Below are 13,433 nucleotides of genomic sequence, written 5' to 3'. Positions count from 1 at the left end.
TTCCCCAGAACTCTTCCCTTTCCCAGAGACTTGAGTTTCTGTGGACCTGTTGTTTCTAAACTTTCCCTGGCTTACCCAGGAAAAGAGTTGACTGATTCCCAAAATAGTAAATAGTGGTATGTTTTATGCTGGGACTGAATTGGGAGCACGGGGAGTAATTTTAATGCACTGGCAGAGTGGCCTTCTGTTGAAGAGTGGGTAATGAATTTAATAATAGTAAGTCCAACCAGGGTTATCTGTATTCCTGTCCTCCTTGTTCCCCTGCAATAAGCCCCCAGGTGTCATGCTGATTTTTCATAGTTTCCCTTCCTTCCCAAACCCCAAAAATTTCACAGGAATTTAAGGAGTTCTAACAGCAGCTTTAGGAAGTACCAGGAAATTGGATCTGAGGTGTGCTGGAACAGAATGGATTTGAGAGGCGCAGGTAGAAGGGTGGGCAAGGACCTGTGCCAGGGTATTATGGTCCATAAATAGCAACAACCTAGAGGTCCCGGGCTCTAAGGAAGTTAGATTAGCCTCAACCAGAGCCCAGGGCCTTCTCAACACTGGAACGCTCTGTCTCATGAGACCAGGGCCCTGCGGGATCCGATTTCTTTCCGCAGGGCCTGTAAGACAGAGTTGTTCCACCTGGCCTTTGGCTTAGAATCAGTTTGATTCCCTCCCCCTCTTTCTTTTTCCTTTCTCCTCCTGTGAAGAGGCTGCATCCTAATGCTTTAATGTTGCATTTTAATCTTGTTTTTTAAAATTGTATTTTAATCAACTTGTTTTTATTATTGGTTGTTAGCCGCCCTGAGCCTGGTCTTGGCTGGGGAGGGTGGGATATAAATATAAATATAATTATAAATAAAACATCCTCAGCCTTTGAAGCCCTTGGCAGGCCTGTCCCGCCATCCTTTTGGTTTCTAAAACCTCACCTAGATACCATGTGCTTGGGTTTTTGTTTTCTTAAAAACCCTGTCTCATTGGGACTAGTACCCTGCTTCTGTTAACTATTGGTAGTCCTTTAGATTCCTGGAATGCCCTTTGCTCAGCATCAGTCCTCTGCACAAACACTTTAAGCATGGGTCTACACGGTGTGTGCTGGAAACATTCCTGCTCCTAATCTTTCACTAGACAGCCTGGGAGGTAACTGGAGGGAGACTGCTGAGTGGTGCAGAAATAACACAGCTCTGGGTGAATATATAAGCACTGGCAACTCACACAGCCTGAAGCATCCCTCCAAACACCCATCTTAAACCACCCTATCCTTCGTTTTTGGCAAGCTCAGCTACCTCTCGGGTGGGTGTTCCTTGGGCAGAGCGTCCTGGGGACCCTAGTGGCTGTGGAGTTGGGCGCCTCCATGGGCTGCATGCGAGAATTCCCCACGGTCTGCAATCTAATAGACTCGCTTAGCTACTTTTTCAGCCAGCTGGCTAAAAATGGCTCTCTTCCCACCCAGGCCTTTGTGGGGGGGGGGGGGGAGCAGGGTTGCAAAATACACAGTGGTACCTCGGGTTACATACACTTCAGGTTACATACGCTTCAGGTTACAGACTCCGCTAACCCAGAAATATTGCTTCAGGTTGAGAACTTTGCTTCAGGATGGGAACAGAAATTGTGCTCCGGCGGCACGGCAGCAGCAGGAGGCCCCATTAGCTAAAGTGGTGCTTCAGGTTAAGAACAGTTTCAGGTTAAGAACGGACCTCCGGAACGAATTAAGTACTTAACCCGGGGTACCACTGTAGTTTGGTCAGTTTCGGAAGCAGACTGGAATTCAACTTGAGACGCGCAATTATAAAAGGGGAACTGGCTTTTCCCAGCAGCGAATGTGTAAACTTGAACTTGTTCAGCAACTAATGACTACTTTTGCCCAGATGAATCAGAAACATGATGCTCCTGTTTGCTTGAGGGGGTTTTCGTAGGGAGGTGGGGCGAACAATGGGCAAGGTGTAATTGGGCAGGTCCCAAAAGGGAATTGACCCATGTTAGTAAGATTGACGTTCATGCTTGGTAACCTGAACCCTGCCAAACGAGTTGTCTTTTCAAACCTTAACTCGCCCCGGGTGGACCCATGTGTATCCCATTTCATTATGCAGTTGTCCTTTGGCTCCCAAAATACTCCCTGGGGGGGCATTTGTGGCTCATCCGGGCAAATGCTACCTAAAAGCCCTTGAGTGGTGCTGGGTGATAAATTTTCTCCTTCCCACTGATGGCTGCTTCAGCAACTCAGCCTCAGCTTCCCCATGTGAGCGGCTCAGCCTCCTGGGGCTGGTTGGGGAGGCTCTGAGTGCCAAAGGTCCTCATCCTGCCACAGCAGAGGCAGGCTGAGCTGGACCTGTAAAATGGGGAGCAGAGCCCCTCAAGCTTGTGGCTGATGGCACTTTCTTTCCCCTTGTGCTTAGCTAGGTGACATCTCTTGTTATCTCCTTTTCTAACCAAAGAGGCCACCAGTAAATTAATCCGTATAGATTTGCCGATTAGGCCTCATTTGCAGACGGTGAAAGTGGGTGGGCTGAATGTTGAGGATTGGGCAGCTCTTAAACTTGCCACTGTCCCTCCTGACTCGATTTCTCCAGAATGCCCTGGAACGACGCTGTCTCAAGGAAGCATTACCGTATTTTTCGCTCTATAAGACTCTTTTTCCCTCCTAAAAAGTAAGGGGAAATGTGTCTGCGTCTTATGGAGCGAATGCAGCCATCCCAGAAGCCAGAACAGCAAGAGGGATTGCTGCTTTCGCTGTGCAGCGATCCCTCTTGCTGTTCTGGCTTCTGAGATTCAGAATATTTTTTTTTCTTGTTTTCCTCCTCCAAAAACTAGGTGCGCCTTGTGGTCTGGTGCATCTTATAGAGTGAAAAATACGGAATTTGAACGGCTCTTTAAGGGGGATAGCAGCCCCCGTGTTCAAATATAAACCTTTTCCTGCAAACACACACCTCAAAAAATATCTATGCAAGGTTCTCAAATAAGAACTCCACTGACAAACCAAGCAGACATTTCTCTTTTGTTTAGAAAATCACAGAATGACAAGAGACTACCAGCCTACAAGTGCTGTCAACTTCTCTCTCTCCCTTTTCCCCACTTCTCAGGATGTTTGGCACGAGCCAACTTAAGCCCATTCTGCCTGGGAAGGAATATGCCTTGCTCCCTGACTTCTTGCACCATCTGAAGATTTGGGCCCTGCAGTCAAACACCTGAGTTCAGCCGTCTGGCTGGCGGTGCTCTTAAAATAAGTGTTCTCTTGAAATCACAGCCTCTGGGATCTCTGGCTTTTAAGTGACAGCTAAGATTGATTTCAGAGGCTACAGAATTGTAAAGAATGGTGAAATCTGAATGGGCAGCCCATTACTTCACAACCCAAGAATCTCCCACTGCCTCAGTTCACTGTTTGGGGAAACGTTGAGAGATTTCCTATATTTGGAGTGGGAGCTGCTTAGCCATCCAAACATGACAATCTTGCATCAGTTTTTCGGGGAGTCATAATTACCGTATTTTTTGCTCTATAAGACTCACCTTTTCCCTCCTAAAAAGTAAGGGGAAATGTGTGTGCGTCGTATCGAGTGAATGCAGGCTGCGCAGCTATCCCAGAAGCCAGAACAGCAAGAGGGATTGCTGCTTTCACTGTGCAGCGATCCCTCTTGCTGTTCTGGCTTCTGAGATTCAGAATATTTTTTTCCTTGTTTTCCTCCTCCAAAAACTAGGTGCGTCTTATGGTCTGGTGCGTCTAATAGAGCGAAAAATACGGCAAGTGGCATCAGTTATTCAGGAGTGAAAAATACGTCTTCTTAGGAGCCCTGATTGTCATTTGAGGCTCTCTTTCCCTTGCTTAGCACGCACTAGCCTCTAGATTGCCCCTTGAAAAAATAAGCGAGGTACAGAGGTTAGTAAAGGGTAGTTAAAGCGGGCCACCTGTTTATATGAGCAGACTCTGCCACCTTGGGGAATTCTGCCTGCTTGAAACAATTACTAAGACGGCTAGAAAACATGCTCTGTGTTCCTTGTTTGTTCCTCCAGCTCATGCACCCGTCCTCACTCTCCAGGGCCATCTGCTTTTCTCCCTGTTCCTAGCAAGTTGTGTTTTCCGCTGCTTCGGCACAATTAATCTGCACCTTGTCCGGAGAATTTTAAAAGACCGGTGGGGATGTAGCCCTCTACCGATCTGCGACTTTGGTTTGCACTTTGGCATTGCTTTCTCAGTTATCCATTTGTGTTTTTTTTTTAAAAAAAAGTTTATTGCAGTTATATATTAACACCCGAAAGAAGAAAGAGCCAGGAGTGGTCTTCTCAGCCCTTGCTTGGGGAAGGGTACTTGCCAATGGCTTATTCTGCCTTGCTTCCTATCCGATGCTTATCGCTAGCCGCACCTCAAGCGTCCGATTGTGCTTCTGCTTTGCGTGGCCTCATCCTGCTGCCGTGTGTTAACCCTCCCGTGGGAGCTTCATCAGTCGAATTTCCCCTTCTCTCTTTTCTAGGTCACTGAAGTGGTCATGATCTATGATGCAGAGAAGCAGCGGCCCCGAGGTAAAGGAGAATCTAGTTTGTCCTTGAAATTTCTTTATCCTCTCCCTATGTCAGATGGCAAACTTTCACAACATCAACACATAATATACCTATATTGTTCACATTGCCTCAGGAAATTATTCCACTGAACAAACTACTACATGTAATTCATGCAATTCCATCCCCCAGTGTGTTACTGCTTTTGAAGTGAGGTGTTAAATGTCCGTCTCTGTCTCCACCCTACTTGCCCATGCATCCAAAAGGTGTTTTCTGTAACGAAAAGGTTGACACCTGAATTGCTTCAAATCGGCAAAGGAAAAGGAGTGAAAAGAAGCAGTCATTAAGCTTATACATTCCCCTATGCCCCCCCCCCTTTAGAGCATAAAGGTAAAGGGACCCTTGACCATTAGGCCCAGTCGTGGCCGACTCTGGGGTTGCGGCGCTCATCTCGCTTTATTGGCCGAGGGAGCCGGCATACAGCTTCCGGGTCATGTGGCCAGCAGGACTAAGCCGCTTCTGGAGAACCAGAGCAGCGCACGGAAACGCCGTTTACCTTCACCTATTTATCTACTTGCACTTTGATGTGCCTTCGAACTGCTAGGTTGGCAGGAGCAGGGACCGAGCAACGGGAGCTCACCCCGTCATTGCGGGGATTCGAACCGCCAACCTTCTGATCGGCAAGTCCTAGGCTCTCTGGTTTAACCCACAGCGCCACCCGTGTCCCTTATTTTTTTGAGCATACAGGCTCTTAAAGCCTTTCCAAAGCTGCAGTTATCAGTAACTGTAGGATAGAACATATGTTCAGCTTTGCCCTTTTTTGTCGTTAAATGGCTTCAGCTAAAAGCATTGGCCAAAGGCCGCGTCTGATACCTTGCTTCTTGAAAAGTTTCACAGATGAGGATCTAGGCAAAAGCCCCCTGTTACCCTTGAGGGGTAACTGTTTTTATGTTTGTTTGAGTGAGTGGGCAGTTTCTCCCCGAACTCCAAAGGCTGAGTCAGCAGTGTCTTCCCAGCTTCAGCCCCAATGGGAACCGGCCCTTGTCTTGTCTAGCTTTCCATTCCACCAATCACTTTTCAGTCGGCTCTTAGAGGCAGAATTTTTTTAAACAAAAAACGTCATCTGCGTGAGTTGCACCTAACCCACTCGGTAGCATGTCAGACATGCTAGGAAACAGTTTGCCATCTAGACTTTTCCACTCTTCCTTGTTGACTCCATTTATTTTAAAGCAATATGTAAATTCTTCACCTCATATTGATTAAGCTGTTAAGTCTTAGTTTTTATTTTAATTTAGACATACATCCTTAGTGGCATATTTAAGTGTTTCATAGTAAAAGTACAGTAAACGTTAAGTTCTTTCTTCCCCCCTCCCCTTCTTTTTCTTCTCTCTCTCTCTCTCTCTCTCTCTCTCTCTCTCTGTGAACTGTTTGTGATTAATATCTCTTTAGATTTTCTTCTCTCTAGGTGATAGATTATCACAGAGGTACAGGCCATTTCCACAAATGGAGGAGGGGTTCGGGCATCTGTCTTTATTTGGAGTGTAAACTTGAAAGTTTTCAATATTTGGGGGCAGGAGGAGTGGGGGCGGGCGGTTTTTCTCTTATTTTGATGCCTTTTAATTCGTTTTGCAACAGCTTTGCACTGTTTCAACAGAAAAATTCACTGACACAGTAAAGAGCAGCATCTTCTTGCATGGTTCCCCGCCCCCCCCCTTAAAGTTGGGAGAGGCAATGAAAGAACCTCCATCTTTCCTGTACTTGTGCTCACCATGAAAACAAGACCCAGAAGTGATGATTTTTTTACCTAAACGACTCCCTAAAGCTCTCACAGTTCAACTTTCCCAGGGACAAATCAGGAAAATTTGAAGGCTTCCTTCCGAGGTTTTGTCTTTTGCCTTAAAGCCTTGCTTGTGCAATTAGCTACCACCAGCAGGTTTGAAGGGCGTGAGCTGCTGGGCAGCCATGTTTAGCTTCAGCCTTGTCCACCACAAGTGTGTCCGGCGCTGGATACCAAACATGGGTGGCGAGTCGGTGCGGCCGATTGGGCCAGGCTAGGCTCACAGCCAGCAGCTTTCAGCCAGTTGGACATGATCCTGCAACCTGCACTAGCAATCCACCCATTCCAACTACAGGCAAACATGACTCTTGTGTTTACACCGCTTGCCTCTTAACCACTTTCATCTGCGGCATCCTGCGGTTTCCATCGCAACCCTGTGCTTCCTTCACTCAGTTGCACAGCTGTAAACTTCACTGCAAGTGTCAACGTGTCGGTTAGGCCCCTGGGGGATGCGAGGAGCAAATGCCTCTTTCATCGGTGGCTGCCCTGTGTTGCTTGCTAGGGTGCATCACACTGATAACTTGTGAAGTCTCCCTGGCTGTCCTAGTTCCTCTCTTAAGCATCCTCGGAAAATGCACTACTCCCTGTCCCAATTCTTGGTGTCTCTTTCTGCTCAAGCTCTTGCCTAAACTTCCTTCTTTCACCTTAAAATCTCTGCTCAGTCATTTGTATGGGTGTTAGGAAGCTGGACTCGTATACTGGGCACCCACCCCTTGTTCCCATTTTACAGAAGGGGAACGTGCGCTTGAATACCAATTGGCTTCCTTTCAGCCAGCTAGTGATTTCATGACTGAGCTATGAAATAAACTGGTTCCCCCTCCCTCCACCGCATCCTACCAGTTTTCCAACTTAGCACCAAGTATAGACTTGAGAGGATCACTGATGGGAAGAATGCAGATGTCTTATAGAGGAATTTGGTCCACTTTTTTGGTCGGGGTCTGTTATGCTGCTTACTTACGAAGAGCAGTTTTGTAACTGTTATGCTTTAAAGTCCTACGACTCCTGTTGCAATTTTGTCTTGGAAAATGGCTTCATGATAAAGCCAGCAGAAAAGCAAAGCTTTATACTAGCGCAGGGTTGACAGTGTGGCTGAACACTTGAGGTAACACTTAAAATCAAGAAGAATAAGAGTTTGGATTTGATATCCCTTATCACTACCCTAAGGAGTCTCAAAGCAGCTAACAATTTCCTTTCCCTTCCTCCCCCACAACAAACTCTCTGCGAGGTGAGTGGGGCTGAGAGACTTCAGAGAAGTGTGACTAGCCTAAGGTCACCCAGCAGCTGCATGTGGAGGAGCGGAGACGCGAACCCAGTTCACCAGATTACGAGTCCACTGCTCTTAACCACTATACCACACTGGCTCTCAGAAACACGTCACGGTCTTTACTTTTTTTTAGCTTGCCTGCTACTGAAAATAAAGAGCACCTTTGAATTGCATGCAGCATTCAGCTAAATCTACACATCTGCAGAACGCAAAATTTGCACGAGTCCAAAACCTCTTGCATTGTTTTTGGTTGTTTGAGTCTCCAGGCTCACAGAGAAATTCCTGAATGACAGTGTGATGCGACGGATCAAATGGGGTGTTTGGCCTTGTGGTGCTTTTCTCCCTTGCAGATCAGCTCTCAAAGCTCGTTGAGGTGAACTTGAGAGAGCTGCAGCGATCAGCCAAACTGCGGCTTGGGGCTCAGAATGCAGCCGTCTACTCATCTAGTCCTGGAATGTAGCAATCTCCTCTCTTAAGGGAGGAAGAGTTCACAATTTCCAAAAAACAGACAAACACAGCTGAGCTGATCCCCAACCTTTAATATCTGAGGTGGGTGCACCCATCTCCCTTGCAAGGAGTTCTTAAACCTTAGGCTTCCCCCTTCTCAAAGCTCCTTGTGCTTCAGTCTTCTTAGGCCTTTCGCACCTATTTTGCTCTTCGGCAAAGCTTCCTGGGCTTCAAGGGAAATCTCCTTGTGAAGTTAACATTTCTTCCAGTGTCCTGAAGTGCTGCTAGGGTCCCCAAGAGCTTTTCAACAACCTTCTCCCAGGCCTGTTGTCAAGCTTGCTCACGTTCTTATAGAAGCGGTTCTGATCCAACAGCCTCTTTTAGCGCTTGCCTCCTTGACAACTTTTTCGTTTTCCATCTGCCCTTTCCTTGCTGTCTTTCTTATTCACAAAAGACCCCTGCCAACGCCCGTGACCCCCTCGCCTCTTATCTGGGTCTGCCTCAAGTGCAGATCTCCGCTTCTGGGAAACTCGAATTTTTGCTTAGTTTCCCCTTCTGGTGTTTGCAGTCTTCCTTTCTTCAAATCTCCTTGCTTGCCTCTCATTTTTCTTCCTAACCTTGTTGCTGTTTAGTTGTTTAGTCGTGTCTGCCTCTTCATGACCCCCTGGACCAGAGCACGCCAGGCACTCCTTTCTTCCACTGCCTCCCGCAGTTTGGTCAAACTCATGCTGGTAGCTTCGAGAACACTGTCCCACCATCTCGTCCTCTGTCATCAGGGTCTTTTCCAGGGAGTCTTCTCTTCTCATGAGGTGGCCAAAGTCTTGGAGCCTTCCAGTGAGTACTCAGGGCTGGTTTCCTTCCGAATGGAGAGGTTGGATCTTCTTGCAGTCCATGGGACTCTCAAGAGTCTCCTCCAGCACCAGAATTCAAAAGCATTCATTCTTTGGCGATCAGCCTTCTTTATGGTCCTAACCTTGAGCGAAGAGCAAAAGAGCACATTTTCTTCCGTGTAGGCGATCGGTAGCTGTCCCCTATAACATCCTCCCCACATTTTAAATAGACATTTCTGAATCGGTTTTCTCTCGGGTGCAGAAGCGCCCATCTTTCCACTTCTGCCCTGCCAAGACTTCCATCTGCCTGCAGACAAGCGAAAGAGCCTCTCTCTCTGTAGAGGCTGCTGCATCGTGGACCTGGCTTCATTTATACTCTTATGTGTTGGAGATGCTCTTAAAAGTCCCCCACAACCCATTTATTTTTAATTTGATTCCGCCCCCCGCCCCTGCTCTTGTTGCTGACAGCAGAATATTGACCTGCTGCGATCTATCTTGGCCTGTATCTTTGTGTCTTTTTTAAGTATGAACCTTTTCTACAATAAGGCTCCATGGGCTTACCCAACCATGTTGGATAAGCTTAGAGAGACAATAACTGTTACAGAGACTGTAGCTTTATTTTTTTTTCTGTTGAACGCTTTAGAGCAATAAATGGCTGCTGTCAGCACTAGCTGCAAAGCGAAAATTAAACCAAGGGGGAAATCTTGGGTTTCAGGGGGGAAACGATTAAACGCCCCCACCCCAACGCCATTTCCCACCCCAAATTCATTTTTGTTTTCATCGCAAGTTTTTAGAAAGCCGCTTTTGCGAAAGGCTGCAGTTGCGTCAGCTAATAGCGGTCCTGGATTTGGCCATTGGTAGTTTTCCAAGGGGATGCAGTCTGTTCTGCATAGGACTATGTTTGGGATTTTCTCAGATATTTATTCCTGGAATGAATTGGCAGGGCAAACAGGTTGCCCCTGGCAGTACTGCCCGTAATATATTCTCCGTCAGCCAAATTTCCAGCAACAATAAACAGGGAGCTATCATATTTTTCCACCAACCCTTGGCCCCAGAAGATCTTGCCATTGGGACGTCACGCCAAGCACCACCCACCCCAAAGTCACCTGAAACCCTTGCTTGAACCCTTGGTTCGCCCCTAATACTGTTCATCATCCTGTTTTGTGTCACAACACCCTGCTACCTTGATTCACTCTTCGTCGTTGGCTAGGTTTTGGATTTATTACTTTCGAGGACGAACAATCAGTGGACCAGGCTGTCAACATGCATTTTCACGACATCATGGGCAAAAAAGTGTGTAGTTGTAGTTTTATTTTACCTTAAGACAAAGCTGAGTCTTGGAGCAACTGGCAATTTGGCTGGCGGATAGGAGGAGCTTGGTGGGGGGAGTGTTTGAGGGGGGGACATACGGAGAAGAATCCTCACAGGTGAAGCTTCATTGAGTGACTTGTTTTATCGCACGAGTCTCCATCATCTTGGAACAGAGAATTTAATTTTCCACATTGCCACCGATTAAGAAGTAACCTCTTCCAAAGCACTGAGAAGGTTTAAACCAGCACCTTTCAGACTGCATTTCTAGGCCCTGAAAGTTTATTGCAGAGAAGATTGATGGGAAAAAATCCCCTGAGAGGCAGTGTAATGATCTTGGTCTAATAAATTAGCGTTTAGCAGACCAAGAACAGGTGCTGTGCTTCTATGCTCCTGCTACCTCATATCTTTGGGCATTAACACATTTTTCCTTAAGCTGGTACCCTCCAGAGGTTTTCTACTACAACTCCCATCAGCCTCGGCTTGGGGAAGAATGCATTAATGCAAGTCTCCCATGGTTGGCTAAACCACTGGTTTCCTGGAAGTCTGAACTGCGTAAGCCTGGCAGTGAACTGTCAGAGGGATGAGGAAGGACGCACTTGATCTCTACCCAATAAGCAGTCATTTATCGACCTAAGGTGGTTGTGCCCAACCAGACTAGCTTGTTTATCTCCATACAACACTCCTCTGTAGGGGCTGGTTAGCGGGGGTCTCTCTCAATTTGTGCAGTGCAGGTCTGGAAATTTGGAAAACTACTGACGGGCATTTGAGGACCATTTGTGGGCAGCTCGGGTTAAAATAATAGCTGAGGACCCCACTTGCGATTTTGTCATGGCGTTTGGCTGTGTTCACAAGAACTAAGGCAAGCAGCGTTGAGGTTTTGCTTTAGATGTTCTACTGGAAGGTGTTAAGGAGGTATGATGGTAACAAGCTGGTAGAAGGCAGGCAGGAGCAGCAGGGCTGTTGTAGAAGGTGATTTTTATTTTATTTTTTGCAACGCCAGTGAAATTTCTACGTTGCCAAAGGCTCAGCTTCCCATTACCACTCCTTCAGATGTGTGTGCCTTTTATTCCATATTCCAGCTGGGGAGGACGGGTGGGGAGGGGCGCACAGCAGCCTTTGAAAGGCGAGATTTGAACAAAACACTGACCGAAGCATCATGAAGGAATGGTTCAAACCGGGGAGGAAAAAAAATGGGTCACTTACTGTGAGACTTCGATACGAATCCACATATTCTTTTTACCTATAATAGCGTTTTTAACCACGATGCAGTTAAGTGACCTTTTGGTTGTTGTCATCTTCATACTGTGTTGTCAGCGCTCCCGAGAGACTTCTGGGTGAACCGACTCTGCTTTCTTAACTCACTCCGCTTTTAAGTCCCTTGGCTTTCAGCATAGCTTCACGTGAGCAAGCGAGGCAGGGGGAAGGAGTGGCTTAAGTTTCAGAGAACGGCCTCAGCCTCTAAATTGTCCCAGCTTCTGATAAAGGTGAAAGGGCGACAAAGAGATTCTTGTGCAAAACCTAAAGTGTTCTTCGTGGCTCTCCAGTTTGGGTTGAAACCGCAGACATTTGATGATAGACCCCTGGGTTTTTAAAACGCCCAACGCTCTCCCGGTTCTCAAGCTTTGTAATTCACAATGAGAAGCTAATTGTATTTTTTGAAAGCTCAGTATTTTTCTGCTATCCAGAAAGTCTTGCCAGGATATCCTAGTTAATGCAGAAGTAGTTACGCAGTTTTAAAATATTGCTGAAATCTTTTGAGTTGGAACTGGAGCTACTGCTTCACTCATTTCGTCAGCTGTAATCAAATTCTGTAGCCGTGGGCACCAGCTCTGGGAACCCAGGAGAGAACTGGCTAATATGAGTCGGTTTCAAAAGAGATTGCAGCGATATAAATGCCATGTTACTCAGCGAGTGGCTGGAGAAAAGGCAGACTTTGAGCCATCGATGTTCGGGTGCCAAATACGTTTTTGTTGACCAGGTAGAGTGCAAGTTCCCAGACATTTTGGTAATTCCACCCCATCGTTAACGGCGGCTTTTGAACTTTCCTCAGCGCTGCTGCTCCCCGATAAACCCCTGAAACAGCAGCGTCGGCAAAGCCGCTCTGCCTTCTCTCTCTTCTGCCCTTTGAAAATGATTACCGAAGCTTATTCTCCCCATCCGACCCCTTTGCCATATTTAATGAGCAACCAAACTGTCTCAAGGTTTGGGACTTGGGGCGTAGGGGTGGGAAATCGCTTGTTCCCAGCACCCTCCAAGTGCAGGTTTTGGGTCGACAAAAAAGAGGAGGAATGCTTCAGGGACATTGGGAGGCCCGTTATCAGCGCTGACTTGCGCAGCCTTACAGAAGCAGAGTTAATCTGAAGCACACACATTTCATACGTTTCGCTTCATGGTGTTTATATCCGGGCTTTCCTCCAGGGAGCTCAGGAAAGGTACGCAGGGCTCCCAGGTGGTCTTCTATCCAGGCAGTGACCACAGAGAAGGCCTGCTCGGCTTTAGTAATGTTGCTGCAGCTTTGGCCTTCAAACCACATCCTTGGCTCATTGGAGGCAAAGATCCTCGAGTTATTAAAGCGTGGCTGAGCATGTCCAAATTGTTAGCTGCATCCCGACATTAGCACAAGTTTAAAACGGGGGTTTATTCTCTCTCCCTTTCATGACCCCATTGCTCAGCTTCACTTAATAATTCAGAGTTTATCTTCTGCCACCCCATGCCAAATTTCAAAATTAGCTTCATATTTGGATTTAAAACTGGCTGTGAAGTTTATCTTGGACAGAAAGTCCGTCTTAAGTAGTCCAGGCACATCATTAAAGCACTGGGGTGCATTCCTTTTATGTGTGACACACACACATCCACCTTATTTACAAATCAAAAGCGCTTTTCCTCTGACTTAACACAGTATGAAGGTTTTGCTTCTTATTGACTCAACTGTCCATTTTTTATTACCTGCATGTTTGTTTACTTTTTTGTTAGATGTAATGTAAGGTTCTCTTATCACATCCATTCCTTCTGACATTGTTTGAGTTAATTGAGGTTCTTTAAGCGTTAGCCTGGGGAAGGTAAGTCTTTATCTTCCATTAGACTTCTAAATAATAATAAAAGAAATAAGTTTATAAATAGGAATTTCTTTTTTTAAAAAAAACAACAACAACAACTGGAAACTGAATGTGTGTTTCTCAGGTATGAACAAAGCCGAAATTGCAATTTAGCTGTGTGGCATGTTTAGCCACAAATTACAACACTTTCCTCATCGCCACCCTGCCAAAAAAAA

General features: G+C 46.5%; 2 protein-coding genes across 11 annotated transcripts in view; one reads left to right on the top strand and one right to left on the bottom strand.

Annotated features, from left to right (window-relative positions):
• The window catches only part of GAMT (guanidinoacetate N-methyltransferase), a 218,826-nt gene that overhangs the window by 38,989 nt on the left and 166,404 nt on the right, over nucleotides 1-13,433 (bottom strand). The gene's annotated exons all lie outside the window — the stretch shown is intronic.
• The window catches only part of DAZAP1 (DAZ associated protein 1), a 51,773-nt gene that overhangs the window by 23,936 nt on the left and 14,404 nt on the right, over nucleotides 1-13,433 (top strand). For 9 of the 10 annotated variants that reach the window (XR_014559728.1, XR_014559729.1, XR_014559730.1 and 6 more), the window contains exons 6-7: nucleotides 4,449-4,497; nucleotides 10,062-10,144. Coding sequence is in view for 7 of the 10 variants with exons in the window: in XM_083720611.1 (XP_083576737.1) it covers nucleotides 4,449-4,497; nucleotides 10,062-10,144 (132 nt within the window). In the remaining 3 variants the exon portion in view is untranslated. The remainder of the gene's footprint in view (nucleotides 1-4,448; nucleotides 4,498-10,061; nucleotides 10,145-13,433) is intronic. The other variant, XM_083720610.1, reaches the window with a different exon arrangement.

This window comes from Podarcis gaigeae, assembly GCF_964106915.1.
Source record: "Podarcis gaigeae genome assembly, chromosome: 18".
Lineage (NCBI taxonomy): Eukaryota > Metazoa > Chordata > Lepidosauria > Squamata > Lacertidae > Podarcis > Podarcis gaigeae.
The sequence above is the reverse complement of the archived record's forward strand: the minus strand, read 5'-3'. Positions and strand labels throughout refer to the sequence as shown.